The sequence below is a fragment of the Rhinoraja longicauda genome, chromosome 7 (genome assembly GCF_053455715.1).
Source record: "Rhinoraja longicauda isolate Sanriku21f chromosome 7, sRhiLon1.1, whole genome shotgun sequence".
In the NCBI taxonomy this organism is placed as follows: domain Eukaryota; kingdom Metazoa; phylum Chordata; class Chondrichthyes; order Rajiformes; family Arhynchobatidae; genus Rhinoraja; species Rhinoraja longicauda.
Window position 1 is genome coordinate 13,733,195 of NC_135959.1, and position 17,702 is coordinate 13,750,896.

General features: G+C 46.0%; 1 protein-coding gene across 1 annotated transcript in view; it reads right to left on the minus strand.

Annotated features, from left to right (window-relative positions):
• Positions 1 to 17,702, minus strand: part of LOC144595463 (von Willebrand factor A domain-containing protein 3B-like) — a 144,049-nt gene that overhangs the window by 111,904 nt on the left and 14,443 nt on the right. The window contains exon 4 of the mRNA XM_078402975.1: positions 16,316 to 16,566. Coding sequence (XP_078259101.1) covers positions 16,316 to 16,566 — 251 coding nt within the window. The remainder of the gene's footprint in view (positions 1 to 16,315; positions 16,567 to 17,702) is intronic.

The following is a 17,702-nucleotide window of genomic DNA, read 5'->3' on the forward strand; positions in this document are numbered from 1 at the left end:
CGGCGCGGCTCGGCTGCGGGACATTTCAGTGCCCGGCGCGGCTCGGCTGCGGGACGTTTCAGTGCCCGGCGCGGCTCGGCTGCGGGACTTAACATCGCCGGCGCGGCTCAGCCGCAGGACGTTTCAGTGCCCGGTGCGGCTCGGCCGCGGGACTTAACATCGCCAGCGCGGCTCGGCTGCGGGACGTTTCGGTGCCCGGTGCGGCTCGGCCGCTGGACTTAACATCGCCCGGTGCGGCCGCGGGACGTTTCGGTGCCCGGGGCGGCTCGGCCGGGGGGCCTTCCATCCCCTTGCGGGGGCTGTGTGTGTCGGTTGCCTCGGTAGGGGTCGAGCTGCCTGTCCGTGGGTGCGGGGGGAGGAGAGGGGAAGTTTTGTTGCCTCCATCACAGTGAGGGGGTGTTTGGAGTCACTGTGATGGATGTTTGTGTTGGGGTCATATCATATCATATCATATATATACAGCCGGAAACAGGCCTTTTCGGCCCTCCAAGTCCGTGCCGCCCAGCGATCCCCGTACATTAACACTATCCTACACCCACTAGGGACAATTTTTTACATTTACCCGGCCAATTAACCTACATACCTGTACGTCTTTGGAGTGTGGGAGGAAACCGAAGATCTCGGAGAAAACCCACGCAGGTCACGGGGAGAACGTACAAACTCTTTACAGTGCAGCACCCGTAGTCAGGATCGAACCTGAGTCTCCGGCGCTGCATTCGCTGTAAAGCAGCAACTCTACCGCTGCGCTACCGTGCCGGGTCGTGTGTCCTGTGTTCTTTTCTTTTTTTGCTGTGACTGCTGAAATTTCGTTCGGTGTTGTGCCGAGTGACAATAAAGTGTTGTTATGTTATGTTATGTTAAAGTTACGCATCACCTAGGCCTCTAAATATATCTCCTGTCCTTTGCTGTCAAATCTTTGAACCCCCCCAACCCAGCAGCACAATATTGAATTGCCACAGGCAATGATGGTCCAATTCTATACTGCTATCATTGAGTCCGTCCTCACCTTCTCCATCATGGTCTGGTTTGGCTCAGCCACCAAGCACAACATCCGGAGGCTGCAACGGATCGTTCGATCAGCTGAGAAAGTTGTTGGCTGCAACCTTCCCCCCATTGACGAACTGTACACTGCAAGGGCCAGGAAGCGAGCGGGCAAGATCATCTTGGACCCCTCTCACCCTGGCCACAAAATCTTTGAAACACTTCCCTCTGGAAGGCGACTCCGGACTGTCAAAGCAGCCACAGCCAGGCATAAAAACAGCTTTTTTTCCACGAGTAGTAGTTCTACTCAATAACCAAAGTCTGTAGCCTCATTTTTGCTCTGGTTTATTTTCACCCACATGATTAGACCGTAATGTTGTATCCTTATTGTTTTGATGTGGTTATGCTTTATTCTTAATTGTTAACTGTATGTTTGCGTTGTCATTTGTGAGCGGAGCACCAAGGCAAATTCCTTGTATATGCACAATACTTGTCCAATAAACTTCTTCATTCATTCAATTGATTGGATTGAATACTTTCTTGTCACAAGGTATGCAAATAGTCGCCCATAAAGGGTGTTTTGCAAAGTTATAAAGTACCCCCCGCACCAGGTCCCCCTTTGTTCTCCCCCCCTCCCCTTCCCTCACGGCAGTCCCCTCACGCCAGGTCCCCCTTTGTTCCTTCCCCTGGCAGGAGAGAGTGCCGACACCAGAAGGACTTCAGCAGCTCAAGAAGAATTCTCACCGCCACCTTCAAGGGCAGTTCAGGGATGAGCAATAAATGTTGGCCTTGGCACAATTGCCCACTTCACAAACATGAATTTTGAAAAACCTTTGCTCTGTACAGTAAGATTTATATATTTGCATTACCACATTTCAAACTAGATGCATAATATGCAGCCATTTGAAACGTTTCCAAGAAACCCAATGATTCACAATATAAACAAATACAAAACCTCTGTTTACCATAGAGAACACAAGTCAATACATCGCATTATGACTCAAGGTCTATGTAGAATCAATGTCCTTTTCATGTTAAAGATGTTTTAATAACACAAATTGAGATGATTCCTCAAATCAGAAAGTTCATGACACACAAAATGCAAACAAGGAGGCAGAGGGGAAAAAAGTAAGCGACGGCTTAAACAAACTAAGGCAAAATAACTTAAAACAGACAACCATGAACAAGCTTACCATAAACTCTCCAACACAAACAATATGAAGAGGGTGTTACATGCACTGGGATTAACTCATGTTGGTTGATCTGATAACTTATGTTGATGATGCTTTGCCATCAAGACTAATACTTTCAACAGGACGGGAGTTATTGTAGAATATTGGGCTTGGCCATTCTTTGTACCATTTAAAGGATGTTGCTGATTGATTGATTGATTGATTGATTGATTGATTGATACTTTATTGTCACGTGTACTTGGTCCAGTGAGATTCTGTGTTTGCATACAGTGCAAATATGCAGGTGTCACCATGTAAAGGGCGCCCACAAAGTTGCAATGTAGTCCCTCCCCCCCCCCCTCCTCCTCTCCCCCCCCCCCCCCCCCCCTCCCCCACCCCAGTCCCTCTTTATTCTCAGAGGCCTCCCAAACCGGGTCCCTCTTTGTTCTCAGAGGCCCCCCAAACTGTGTCCCTCTTTTTTCCTGGCGGCTCCCCAGGCTTTGTTCTTCGATGAGTTGTTGCGCAACTCGCCAAGGGAAATACTGTAGGGCTGGGACTAGGCCAGTCCCAGGAGGGTCAGTGGGAGAAGGATGGATGGCAAGGCTCCCCATTAGAAACTGGTATTGGCGATACTGGAGATGAGGGCCTGGGGTGGTGTGGAGCAAAGAGGTGGGTGCCTTAGAGAAGAGGGTTGGGGGGAGGTCAAGGGTTACCTGTGATGCGGAGGAGGTTGTGTGTGGATGAGATGGGGACCCTGTGGTGGGGAGGAACCACGGGATCAATGCCTGAGACAGGGAAAGGTTGTGAGGGGGATGAGCAACCAAGCCTACCAGTTAGGGTGCAGTCAGAGGGATCCCAGTGGCAACGGCATGGAAATGGGACTTTCCAGAAATCTGATGATAAGTGGCAGGAGTGAGGAGGATTTTGCCGAAGGTCTGGATCTGTGGGTGGAGTATCAGGAAACCACCAAAGTTAAAAACTTAAATAGGGATTGACCAAAATAAGGACACCAAATGCTGGGCTGGGACCTCATCTTGAAGACTTCACTATCATCTCTACAAATCCATGGTTAATCTGGGTGTGACCAAGACGCTGGCTCTCAGAACAATTATCTGAATGGTGTCAAGTTAGGAAAAGGGGACGTACAACGAGATCTGGGTGTCCTAGTGCATCAGTCGCAGAAAGGAAGCATGCAGGTACAGCAGGCAGTGAAGAAAGCCAATGGAATGTTGGCCTTCATAACAAGAGGAGTTGATTATAGGAGCAAAGTGGTCCTTCTGCAGTTGTACAGGGCCCTAGTGAGATCGCACCTGGAGTACTGTGTGCAGTTTTGGTCTCCAAATTTGAAGAAGGATATTCTTGCTATTGAGGGCGTGCAGTGTAGGTTTATTAGGTTAATTCCCGGAATGGCGGGACTGTCATATGTTGAAAGACTGGAGTAACTAGGCTTGTATACACTGGAATTTAGAAGGATGAGAGGAGATCTTATCGAAACGTATAAGATTATTAAGGGGTTGGACACGTTAGAGGCAGGAAACATGTTCCCAATGTTGGGGGAGTCCAGAACAAGGGGCCACAGTTTAAGAATAAGGGGTAGGCCATTTAGAACTGAGATGAGGAAAAACTTTTTCAGTCAGAGAGTTGTGAATCAGTGGAATTCTCTGCCTCAGAAGGCAGTGGAGGCCAATCCTCTGAATGCATTCAAGAGAGAGCCAGTTAGAGCTCTTAAGGAAAGCGGAGTCAGGGGGTATGGGGAGAAGGCAGGAACGGGGTACTGATTGAGAATGATCAGCCATGATCACAGTGAATGGCGGTGCTGGCTCGAAGGGCCGAATGGCCTCCTCCTGCACCTATTGTCTATTGTCTATAACAATGTAGTCTCATTTCTCAGGAGTAACATAATTTCACATGGGAATCATCCAACCTCAGCTTCCTTCATACTTCATAAACTGCTCTGCATCTGTGGAGGAAATGGGCAGAAGATCACGACCCTTCCTGAGACAGAAAGGAAATACCATCTCATCCATCATAAACTGCCGACCCTATATTTTAAACTGTGAACCTTGTGCTAGATTTTCCCACGAAAGGAAACATCCTCTCGACGTCCACTATTAAAACCCGTCAAGTTTGTGAATATTTTCAGTCTTCTGAACGCCAGTGGATACACGCCTAGCCTGGCCAATCTTTCCTCACTTTCCGACAATCCCAGACATTAATGTTTCAACTGCTTCAAGTGCATTTATGTCCTTCTTTAAATAAGGAGACCAACGCTGTGCACGGTACTCACCAGCCGGCTCGACTCGCTGAGAACAAAGGGGGATCTGGCGTGGGGGGGGGACCGTCGAGAACAAAGGGGGAGCTGACTCGGGGGGGGGGGGGGGAGTGGGGGGTCAAGAGGGGGGAGGGCTGCTGCCACGTATAGCGGCAAGCAGTAGATAAGACTGTTCGGTACTTTTGTAACTTTACTTTAGTTTGGTTTAGAGATACAGCGCGAAAACAGGCCCCTTGGCCCACCGACTCTGCACCGACCAGCAATCCCTGCACATTAACACTATCCTACACACACTTAGGGACAATTTTACACTCATACCAAGCCAATTAACCTACAAAGCTGCACGTCTTTGGAGTGTGGGAGGAAACCGAAGATTGCGGAGAAAAACCCACACAGGTCACGGGGAGAACGTACAAACGCCATAGAGACAAGCACCCGTATACAGGATAAGAAAATAACTGCAGATGCTGGTACAAATCGAAGGTATTTATTCACAAAATGCTGGTGTAACTCAGCGGGTCAGGCAGCATCTCAGGAGAGAAGGAATGGGTGACATTTCGGGTCGAGACCCTTCTTCAGACTGATCGTAGACAGGATCGAACCCAGGTCTCTGGCGCTGAAAAGCAGTATCACTACCGCTATGCCACTGTGCCGCCCGAAATCTCAGAGTCAATGACCCTAGCAATGAGTTTTCCATTAAAACACCTTGGAAAATGTATTCACCCATAGCTCCCTGCTCTTTCACCCTCCAGCCACTTTCAGATCCGTGTATATACTTATGTTTTGACTTAAGGGAAGTGAAGAATTATGTTGAGTCATCTGTCCATCATTGCTTCTCAATGGAGAGGACAATCGGAGGTGATACACAAATCGCTACACTCATCAACTTCCAGGGTTCCTTGATGGGAAATAAGAGATGCTTGGGCAATGAGATGACAGTAAAACGTCCTTTCACTTTCACAAGCAAGTACTGGCGGATCACTAAAAATAAAAGAAGCAGTAAATGGAGAAAAAAAAAACAAGGGTTTCTGAGAAATGTTCAAAGCTCCAAGACTGAATAAGTTTAACAAGTCAAATTGTATGAAAGTTGAGTAATGTAGGGGACAAGGGGGGAGGAGAGGGTGCTGCACCAATGCAGGAGAGGTTTGGGCCCAACGGGTCCACTTGGCCTAGTGATAACTAACAATGGACATTGGATCATTCCAGATGAAGGTTCCTGGGCTTTGCATAAGCAAAACTAGTCAAATTTCTTGCTAAGAAATGAAGGCTCCAACTGGCAGATTCAGTTTATATTTTGGCTCCATAATGCTCAACAATGTAACCGATGCTCAATAATGTAACAGATTCCGTATATATTTTGGCTCAATAATGTAACCGATAATGCTCTTGGTTGACGTTGGGAAGTGGCAAAAGCAGCAGGCGGTACTGCCACCTTTACTTTCCTTAGACTTGTCAAACCTTGAAGACCACATCCACTCCACCTCTGGATGGATGATATCCACACTGTGATTCTATGGGGAGCATTTTAGCCATGGTGGTATTTTTGTGATGACATTCCCAGTGGCAAGCAGCAAGGAGATTACTGAGTAATTGCTGCAACCAGGGTTTATCTCCTTTCAAATTCAAATTCAAATTCAAATTGCTTTTATTGTCATTCAAAAATAGATTTGAATGAAATTGTCATTACCATGCAGTCATAAACAATAAAGAGCACAAGACACACAATTACATAAGTTTAACACAGACAACCATCACAGTGATTCCTCCAGGCGCACCTTCACTGTGATGGAAGGCAAAGAAAAGTCTTATCTCCTCCTCTGTTCTTCTCCTGCGGTCAGGCAGTCAGACTGCTGCTTCGAGCCGATCGAGGCTCCCGACGTTTGAAAGCCCCGCCGGGCGATGGAAGGTCCCAGGGCGGAGCCGAGCAGGCCGATGAAGGTCCTGAGCCCCCACCGGGCGATGGAAGGTGCCGCGGCCGAGCCACGATGAAGGTCCTGCGAACGGGTCGATCGAACCTCGCGATTCGGGGCGGTCGAAGCTGCTACGGCTAGAGCTCCCGAAAGCCGGTCGCCTGCCAGGGACCTGCGAGCTCCCGATGTCGCGGTCCACAGAGCCCCGTGGCCGAAGCCTCCGAAGATGGGGGTCGCAGCCACAGTCACAGCTCCACCACAACCTCCGAAAGTCGGCCAGCCCGGAGATGGTAAGTCCAGGCCCTGCGACCGGAGCCTTCAAGGTCGATCCCAGCTGGAGGTCGCCAACTTCACGGTGTTAGGCCGTAGCGTGAACGGAGATACGACATGGAAAAAGGTCGCATCTCCATTGAAGAAGAGATTTAGGAAAAAGGTTTTCCCCCCAACCCCCTTCCCCCACCCCCCACATATACACAGCTACAAATAGGTCATTACATACATCTAAACGCTAACAATAGACAAAGAAAGAAAAAAAAGACAGACAGACTGCCGGCGAGCCACAGCCGCAATCTTGAAGATGGTCATGACTGCAGTATCCCTGAGTTTCCTTGAGAATGGTTTAGTCTTCCATGATGAGGTTGAGGAGGTCATAAATTTGAGCCAGAAGCACTTCTCCATCATATTTCAAGGATTTTTTTTTTTTTTTTGCCTGCTTCACAGGCATGTGGATTTCAGCTGTTGGATGGCCTTTGCCGTCTCTTGTTGCCCTGGCTGGTGCAAAGGTTGCAGGGCATTGAGGTGCAGTGGAATAGAGGTAGGCACATTCATGTCAAACAGAATCTCAACTGAAAATATCTTCAAAGTTCTCCTTTCAAGCAGGTGCTAACTGCCTCTCGGTCCTTGATACGACTTCCTCCATTCTCTCAGCCAGAATGGGTTTTGGGGCTGGGGGGGTTTGGACCACAGATAATCTTGACAAAGCCAAAGATTACGCTCACACGGCAAGAATCAGTTAAGTGCTGCACCACCTGCGCTCATTCCACTTACCAACAGATCACGTCTTTGGTTTGCTCTCGGTCCTCGGATATGTGCAGAGTTGTTCTTTTCTCGTAATACTTGACTTTGGTATCCCTTTTAAAACTCAATGGCGGAGAATACAATTTTCAAAGTATGTGCGATGGGATTTTAGTTTGCTTGCAGTAAGGTCGGGTTCCATGATTTCCTTTGAATGCACTGGAGAAGACTGCAAACAGCTGAGTTTTGAAGGGTTGTGTACAAAAAAATATTTTGACGGTTTCCATTTTAAATTATGCTTGTGTGGAAATCCCAAATTTGCTGTTAACTGCAAGCGAGATGATGGCAATCAGGGATAATTACATCGTCGTCACTACCACTGCACCAGCAACAGTCCTGCTGTTCAACTCAGAACTGCACTTTTTTAAATGTCATTCAACTATGTTTTTACCCAGAGGAGGGGGAATCTAAAACCAGGTGCAGGTGCAGGAAACAGAGAAAACAGGTGCAGGAGTAGGCCATTCGGCCCTTTGAGACAGCACCGCCATTCAATCTGATCATGGCTGATCATCCAAAATCAGTACCCCAGGTTTAAGGTGGGAGGGGAACAATTTAATAGGAATCTGAGGGGCAACCTTTTTCACACTAAGGGCAATGGGTATGTGGAATAAGCTGCCAGAGGAGGTGATTGAGGCAGGTACTAAAACAAAGTTTAAAAGACATTTGAACAGGTACACGGACAGGAAAGGTTTAGAGAGAGATATGCACTAAATGTGGGCGGGTGGCACTAGCGTAAAAGGGGCATCTTGGGTGGCATGGACAAGTTGGGCCAAAGGGCCTGTATCTATGCTGTATGTCTCTATAACTTTAGTTTCGTTTAGTTTAGAGGTACAGTGCAGAAACAAGCCCTTTGGCCCACCGAGTCCATACTGACCAATGACCCACCGTACACTAACACTATCCTACAGATCCTACAAGGGACAATTTACAATTATATCCAGCCAATTAACCTACAAACCTGTACGTCTTTGGACTGTGGATGGAAACTGGAGATCCTGGAGAAAACCCACGCAGCCACGGGGAGAACGTACAAACTCCATACAGACCCGTAACCAGGATCAAACCCGGGTCTCTGGCACTGTAAGGCAGTAGATCTACCGCTGCCCCAATGTGCCACCCACGCATTTAACCTACGCATTTAACCTGTAACAAGTCCGATAACATTTTCATTTTCAAACATACTAGATACATAGACAGAAAACATTAGCAATTTATTAGTTCGACAGTTTGCAGATTGCCCCTGAATGTATGGCCAGCAACAAAGCAAAGATGCTTGTCATTATTCATCTGCTAATTTTCAGAAAGAGCCATTTTAAGATGCAAAGCTTTATATCCAGTTTTTTTATTTTGCACTGATAATAACTAATTATGGATCTTAAGGTAACTGGCAGACCATTTCATTACTGCCATTCAGATTAATGGATGCAGGTCATTTGAACGAGTTAAATTCAATACGATACATCTAGGGTTTATATGTAAGAAAATTTTCAGTATATTCCTATATTAATCAACCCTGTCTTTAATGTGCCCCAAAGCAATTTTTAAAAATCAGTATATAAGCTTAATGGGAATTTAACAATTGGGTCCAAGGCAAATATTAATCTTCCTGAGAGTGAATTGAGCTGTTTTATTTGAAAGCAAGCTGGAATCAATAGAAGAAAAAAATGACTTATTTAAGACATTACTAGCTCTGGTTTCCACATTTATTTACTAAACACTGGGCAAAATTGGATGCACTGTTTTTAACAAGTTGGTTAATAAGTTTAGATAATATTTATTGGTTCATTACTCTGTTTTGATCTTTCACCTAGTGAACATTGCCACGGTCACAGGCAAAGAACTCAGGTTTAAAGGTCTGTCATGTGCCCTACATCGATTTTTGCTCTTGCACGCTCTCTAGAAAGCTCATAACTCTCATATTGTTAATGCCATGAACTTTGCTCATTACAGTGAAGCTATATGCAGAGGAGTGGGCCCCAGAAGCCCAAATGCCTTTTCAACCACTTCATGAAATCATGGTTGATTTATGACCTAACTCCACCCTGCTCACCTTTATCCCATTCCTCTTGTTATCCTTGATTAACAAAAATAGTCAATCTCAGATTAAAAATGAACAACTGGCAGAGCAGTGGCAGAATAGGGTGGCATTGCAGCGCAGCGGTAGATTTGCAGTTTACAGCACCAGAGACCCGGGTTTGATCCTGACTACGGGTGCTGTCTGTACGGGTTTTGCACGTTCTCCCTGTGACTGCACGGGAGTTTTTCAGGTGCTCTAGCTTCCTCCCGCACTCCAAGGACATGCAGGATTGTGGGTAATTGGCTTCTGTAAATATTTCCTAGTGTGTGGGATAGAACGAGAGTATGGGTGATTGTTGGTCGGCACGAACTCGGTGGGCCGCAGTGCCAGTTTCCTCGCTGAATTTCTAATCTAAACTAAACTAAACATCAACTGCTGTCTGTGGAAGAGAATTCAAAATTTCTTCCGCCCTTTGGGTATATCTGCTCCCCATTTTGATTCCTGAAATGGCCGGCTCCGAATGTCAAACCACGTCACTTTATCCTGGCATTCCCTACAAGTGAATCGGGATTCCATCCATCCCATCAGTTTCCCGTGAAAAAATCAATTATATTCCAGCAAATACCTTTTTATCATGTATCTGTACACAGTGAATGGCTCAATTGTAATCATGCATTGTCTTTCCGCTGACTGGTTAACACGCAACAAAGGCTCTTCACTGCACGTGACAATAAACTAAAGTAAACTTTTTGGTCGCATAATCCCTCTCTTTATTTTAACTCTTCGAGTCCGACATTAATACTATGTTGCCTCCAAATGTCGAACACATTTCCTAGGAGCAAAGTGGAGCAAAGAGCTGAACTTTGTGCTGCAGGTCCTATCTAACCAAATATATGGTAGTGTATTACCTTTCCACTTATGCTGTATAAATAACAATTGTATAACTCAGGAAAATACATTTCTGCTTACCATGCTTCTGCCAGCTCTCTGAAAGTGCTACCCAATTACTCAATTGGGTACCCAAGCTCTCTGAAAGTGCTACCCAATTACTCAATTGGGTACCCAAGCTCTCTGAAAGTGCTACCCAATTTTCCCCATTGTCTTACATTCTCCTCTAATTAATTTGTTGTATATCAATGTCTTATGGTAACAGCTTCCCTTTACTAATTTCATCAAAACCCCTCATTAACAGAGTCATGGAATCATGGAATCACACATCATGGAAACAGGCCCTCTGGCCCAACCTGCCCACACCGACCAACATATACCATCTACACGAGTCCCACCTGTCTGCATTTCATCCATATCCCTCTAAACCTTTGCGGTTGCAGCTCCTAGACTGTGGAACAGCATCCCTCTCCCCATCAGAACTGCCCCCTCCATTGACTCCTTTAAGTCCAGGCTCAAAACCTATTTCTACTCCCTAGCGTTTGAGGCCATCTGAGGGGGCGCTGTGAACTGTTTATGTATGTGCTGTTATGTTTGTGTGCCATTGTATGTTCGTTCTTAGTACCTGAACTGATGTACAGCACTTTGGTCAACGTGGGTTGTTTTTAAATGTGCTATACAAATAAAATTGACTTGACTTGACTTGACTATCCATGCACCTGTCTAAATGGTTCTTAAACATTGCGATAGTACCTGCCTCAACTACCTCCTTCATACACCCACCGCCTTTTGTGTAAAAAAGTTACCCCTCAGGTTCCTTTTAAATCTTTCAGTCAGAGAGTTGTGAATCTGTGGAATTCTCTGCCTCAGACGGCAGTGGAGGCCAATTCTCTGAATGCATTCAAGGGAGAGCTAGATAGAGCTCTTAAGGATAGCGGAGTCAGGGGGTATGGGGAGAAGGCAGGAACGGGGTACTGATTGAGAATGATCAGCCATGATCACATTGAATGGCGGTGCTGGCTCGAAGGGCCAAATGGCCTCCTCCTGCACCTATTGTCTATTGTCTATTGTCTATTTCCCCACTCACCTTAAATCTTCCACACCTTTATCCACATCCTCTATTGTTCTATTATAATCTTTAAAGGCACCTCTTTTGGTTTATGCCAGTGCTGAATCTGTAGATGGTAGTTTATTTTAGCATATGCGGATTTGGTGTTTTGTTCCAGCCATCTTAAGCTAATGTCATCAGTGGGTGTCGAAGATTAGAACACCACCAAAAAATATAAATATTACAGGGATAGAAACACAGAACCATAGAAAATAGGTGCAGAAGTAGGCCATTCGGCCCTTCGAGCCTGCACCGCCATTCAATATGATCATGGCTGATCATCCAGCTCAGTAACCTGTACCTGCCTTCTCTCCATACCCCCTGATCCCTTTAGCCACAAGGGCCACATCTACTGATATCTCAGTAGCAATATAAAACAAAATTATGAATGCAGAATCTCAAAGTTAAAGTAAAAGCACTATTCAATATGCCGATCCATACCCACCTCAGTTAAGCACCATTTTGAGCCCAGTAGCTACGGCCTGGCATCCTATGTTTCGGTCACATACCAGATGTATCATGAAGATTACAGGCATCTAGTATCACGCACCAACTAATCTCTTATCACTTTTAGTTCAGTTTAGTTTAGAGATGCAGGGTGGAAACAGGCCCTTCGGCCCACCGAGTCCGCATCCACCAGCGATCCCCGCACATTAACACTATCCTACACAAACTAGGGACAATTTACACATACTCCAAGCCAATTAACTTACATACCTGTACGTCTTTGGAGTGTGGGAGGAAACCGAAGATCTCGGAGAAAACCCACGTGGTCACGGGGAGAATGTACAAACTCCGTACAGACGGCACCCGTAGTCGGGATCGAACCCAGGTCTCTGGCGCTGCAAGCACTGTAAGGCAGCAACTCTACCGCTGTGCTACCGTGGCCACCCACGGTAGCTAAACTGTCTAGGTTCAGCTGGTTGTGCATTGGGCAAGACAGTCGATCACAGCACAGTTGGGGGTTTCCAAGGTAACCCAGCAGGAGCTAAACCAAACCATATGTAGGAAGAAACTGCTGATGCTGCTTTACACTGAAGATAGACGCAAAATACTGGAGTAACTCAGCGGGACAGGCAGCATCTATGGAGAGAAGGAATGGATGACGTTTCTGGTTGAGACCCTTCTTCAGACGGCTGAAGAAGGATTTCGAGCTGAAACCTGATATTTGAAGGGAACAAGATGATGCCTGGAACGTGGAAACTCGTGTACAGACTCAACATGGTCCATCATCTTACCGTCAGGGGGACAAACATTCTGGCAGGCAGGTTTGCTAGTGTGACACCTGTGGCTTTAAACTAAGTAGTGGGGGGGAGGGGTTAACAAATTGTGAATATGAAGATGAGGTAAAAGGGAATACAGGAGATATTGCAAAAGACTCTAGGAAGAATGGGAACAGAAGTTCCAGAGCGGAAAAGAAATTAAGGGCAGGGCCAATTGTGAACGATGTGAGAGGGGAGGTAAATACAGAAGTTAAAGTGTTGTACTTAAATGCGCGTAGTATAAAAAATAAAGTGGATGAGCTTGAGGCTCAGTTAGTCATGGGCAAGTATGATGTTGTAGGGATCACTGAGACATGGCTACAAGAGGACCAGGGCTGGGAACTGAATATTCAGGGGTACACAACGTATAGAAAAGACAGACAGGTGGGCAGAGGGGGTGGGGTTGCTCTGATGGTAAGGAATGATATTCATTCCCTTGCAAGGGGTGACATAGAATCAGGAGATGTTGAATCAGTATGGATAGAAATGAGAAATTGTAAGGGTAAAAAGACCCTAATGGGAGTTATCTATAGGCCCCCAAACAGTAGCCTCGACTTAGGGTGCAAGTTAAATCAGGAGATAAAATTGGCGTGTCAAAAATGTAATGCTACGGTGGTTATGGGAGATTTCAACATGCAGGTAGACTGGGAAAATCAGGTTGGAAATGGACCCCAGGAAAGAGAGTTTGTAGAGTGCCTTCGAGATGGATTCTTAGAACAGCTTGTACTGGAGCCTACCAGGGAGAAGGCAATTCTGGATTTAGTGTTGTGTAATGATCCTGATCTGGTAAGGGGACTAGAGGTAAAAGAGCCATTAGGAGGCAGTGATCACAACATGATAAGTTTTACTCTGCAAATGGAAAGGCAGAAGGGAAAATCGGAAGTGTCGGTATTGCAGTATAGCAAAGGGGATTACAGAGGCATGAGGCGGGAGCTGGCCAAAATTGATTGGAAGGAGGCCCTAGCAGGGAAGACGGTAGAACAGCAATGGCAGGTATTCCTGGGAATAATGCAGAGGTTGCAGGATCAATTTATTCCAAAGAGGTGGAAAGACTCTAAGGGGAGTAAGAGACACCTGTGGCTGACAAGGGAAGTCAGGGACAGCATAAAAATTAAGGAGAGGAAGTATAACATAGCAAAGAAGAGTGGGAAGACAGAGGATTGGGACTCTTTTAAAGAGCAACAAAAGTTAACTAAAAAGGCAATACGGGGAGAAAAGATGAGGTACGAGGGTAAACTAGCCAATAATATAAAGGAGGATAGCAAAAGTTTTTTTAGGTACGTGAAGAGGAAAAAAATAGTCAAGGCAAATGTGGGTCCCTTGAAGACAGAAGCAGGGGAATTTATTATGGGGAACAAAGAAATGGCAGACGAGTTAAACCGTTACTTTGGATCTGTCTTCACTGAGGAAGATACACACAATCTCCCAAATGTTCTAGGGGCTGGAGAACCTAGGGTGATGGAGGAACTGAAGGAAATCCACATTAGGCAGGAAATGGTTTTGGGTAGACTGATGGGACTGAAGGCTGATAAATCCCCAGGGCCTGATGGTCTGCATCCCAGAGTACTTAAGGAGGTGGCTCTAGAAATAGTGGAAGCATTGGAGATCATTTTTCAATGTTCTATAGATTCAGGATCAGTTCCTGTGGATTGGAGAATAGCAAATGTTATCCCACTTTTTAAGAAAGGAGGGAGAGAGAAAACGGGTAATTATAGACCAGTTAGTCTGACATCAGTGGTGGGGAAAATGCTGGAGTCAATTATAAAAGACGAAATTGCTGAGCATTTGGATAGCAGTAACGGGATCGTTCCGAGTCAGCATGGATTTACGAAGGGGAAATCATGCTTGACAAATCTACTGGAATTTTTTGAGGATGTAACTAGGAAAATTGACAAGGGAGAGTCAGTGGATGTGGTGTACCTCGACTTTCAGAAAGCCTTCGACAAGGTCCCACATAGGAGATTAGTGGGCAAAATTAGGGCACATGGTATTGGGGGTAGGGTACTGACATGGATAGAAAATTGGTTAACAGACAGAAAGCAAAGAGTGGGGATAAATGGGTCCCTTTCGGAATGGCAGGCAGTGACCAGTGGGGTACCGCAAGGTTCGGTGCTGGGACCCCAGCTATTTACGATATACATTAATGACTTAGACGAAGGGATTAAAAGTACCATTAGCAAATTTGCAGATGATACTAAGTTGGGGGGTAGTGTGAATTGTGAGGAAGATGCAATAAGGCTGCAGGGTGACCTGGACAGGTTGTGTGAGTGGGCGGATACATGGCAGATGCAGTTTAATGTAGATAAGTGTGAGGTTATTCACTTTGGAAGTAAGAATAGAAAGGCAGATTATTATCTGAATGGTGTCAAGTTAGGAGGAGGGGGAGTTCAACGAGATCTGGGTGTCCTAGTGCATCAGTCAATGAAAGGAAGCATGCAGGTTCAGCAGGCAGTGAAGAAAGCCAATGGAATGTTGGCCTTCGTAACAAGAGGAGTTGAGTATAGGAGCAAAGAGGTCCTTCTACAGTTGTACCGGGCCCTGGTGAGACCGCACCTGGAGTACTGTGTGCAGTTTTGGTCTCCAAATTTGAGGAAGGATATTCTTGCTATGGAGGGCGTGCAGCGTAGGTTCACTAGATTAATTCCCGGAATGGCGGGACTGTCGTATGTTGAAAGGCTGGAGCGATTGGGCTTGTATACACTGGAATTTAGAAGGATGAGGGGGGATCTTATTGAAACATATAAGATAATTAGGGGATTGGACACATTAGAGGCAGATAACATGTTCCCAATGTTGGGGGAGTCCAGAACAAGGGGCCACAGTTTGAGAATAAGGGGTAGGCCATTTAGAACGGAGATGAGGAAGAACTTTTTCAGTCAGAGGGTGGTGAAGGTGTGGAATTCTCTGCCTCAGAAGGCAGTGGAGGCCAGTTCGTTGGATGCTTTCAAGAGAGAGCTGGATAGAGCTCTTAAGGATAGCGGAGTGAGGGGGTATGGGGAGAAAGCAGGAACGGGGTACTGATTGATAGTGATCAGCCATGATCGCATTGAATGGCGGTGCTGGCTCGAAGGGCTGAATGGCCTACTCCTGCACCTATTGTCTATTGTCTATTGTCTATTGTCTATTGTCTTGAACTTAGTATGATTGTTTTTAATGTACGTCTAATGTAGGTTGTCACTAAACTGTGTGCAGAGAAGAATCTCACTGTACTTAGGTACATGCGACCATACTGTACCATTGAATAGTGAAAAGCTTGGATAGAATGGATGTGGAGAGGATGTTTCCACTAGTGCGAGAGTCTAGGTCTAGAGGTCCTAGCCTCAGAATTTAAGGACGTTCTTTTAGGAAGGAGATGAGGAGAAATTTATTTAGTCAGAGGGTGGTGAATCTATGGAATTATTTGCCACCGAAGACAGGTCAGTGGGTGTACGGTATTTAAGGCAGAGATAGATAAATTCTTGATTAGTACGGGTGATAGGGGTTATGGGGAGAAGGCAGGAGAATGGGTTTAGGAGGGAGAGATAGATCAGCCATGGTTGAATGGTGGAGTAGACTTGATGGGCCGAATGCCCTAATTCTGCTCCTTTCACTTATGACCTATTGGACAACTATTGAACAAGCTTTTCCTCACCTGATAAGGTTGATCTTTCCAATCAGTGCCACCTGTTCCTGGAGAATCAAACGAAGGACGTGGCAACAAAGGTGAAAGAGACTCGGAGACGTAGGTGCAAAGTCTAAGACAATAGTGATGCAGCGTTCCTGGATGACACCAAAGAGTTGGCGGCTTCCGCTGTTCAGCCATTCCAGCCGTTGCTGGTAGAATTTTGTTGCCTTTATCAGGGATACAACAAATTGTTGAAGCTGTTCTTTATTGGCTGTTATCTGCAAAGGAGAACACAAGAACATAGGAAATAGATACGTTATAAACATAGAAAATAGGTGCAGGAGTAGGCCATTCGGCCCTTCGAGCCAGCACCACCATTCAATACGATCATGGCTGATCATCCCAAATCAGTACCCGGTTCCTGCTTTTTCCCCATATCCCTTGATTCCGTTAGCCCCAAGAGCTAAATTTAACTCTCTCTTGAAAACATCTGGTGAATTGGCGTCCACTGCCTTCTGTGGCAGAGAATTCCACAAATTCACAACTCTCTGGGTGAAAAAGATTTTCCTCATCTCAGTCCCAAATGACCTACCCCTTATCCTTAAACTGTGACCCCTGGTTCTGGACTCCCCCAACATGGGGAACATTTTTCCTGCATCTAGCCTGTGCAATCCCTTAAGAAATGTATATGTTTCTATAAGATTCCCTCTCATCCTTCGAAGTGTGTAGGAAGGAACTGCAGATGCTGGTTTACACCGAGGAGAGACACAAAATGCTGGAGCAACTCAGCGGGACAGGCAACATCTCTGGAGAGAAGGAATGGGTGATGTCTTGGGTCGAGACCCTTCTTCTATCTACACGGCACGGTAGCGCAGCGGTAGAGTTGCTGCTTTACAGCGAATGCAGCGCCGGAGACTCAGGTTCGATCCTGACTACGGGTGCTGCACTGTAAGGAGTTTGTACGTTCTCCCCGTGACCTGCGTGGGTTTTCTCCGAGATCTTCGGTTTCCTCCCACACTCCAAAGACGTACAGGTATGCACGTTAATTAGTGTAGGTTAATTGTTAATTAGTTAATTAATGTAGGTTAATTGGCTGGGTAAATGTAAAAAATTGTCCCTAGTGGGTGTAGGATAGTGTTAATGTGCGGGGATCACTGGGCGGCACGGACTTGGTGGACCGAAAAGGCCTGTTTCCGGCTGTATATATATGATATGATATGATATGATAAGATCAGTACAGTACCAGGGCAACAAAAGCTTCCCACTGTACCTCGATACACGTGACAATAAACTAAACTGAGACTGATATGAAATGGAAACTCCCAAAGCACAGTTGTCTATTTAATGAGATCAAGGCTCACCTCCAAAAGCAATTCCATCTCCCCACTTGAACAGAATATCCCCTTATTCCCCT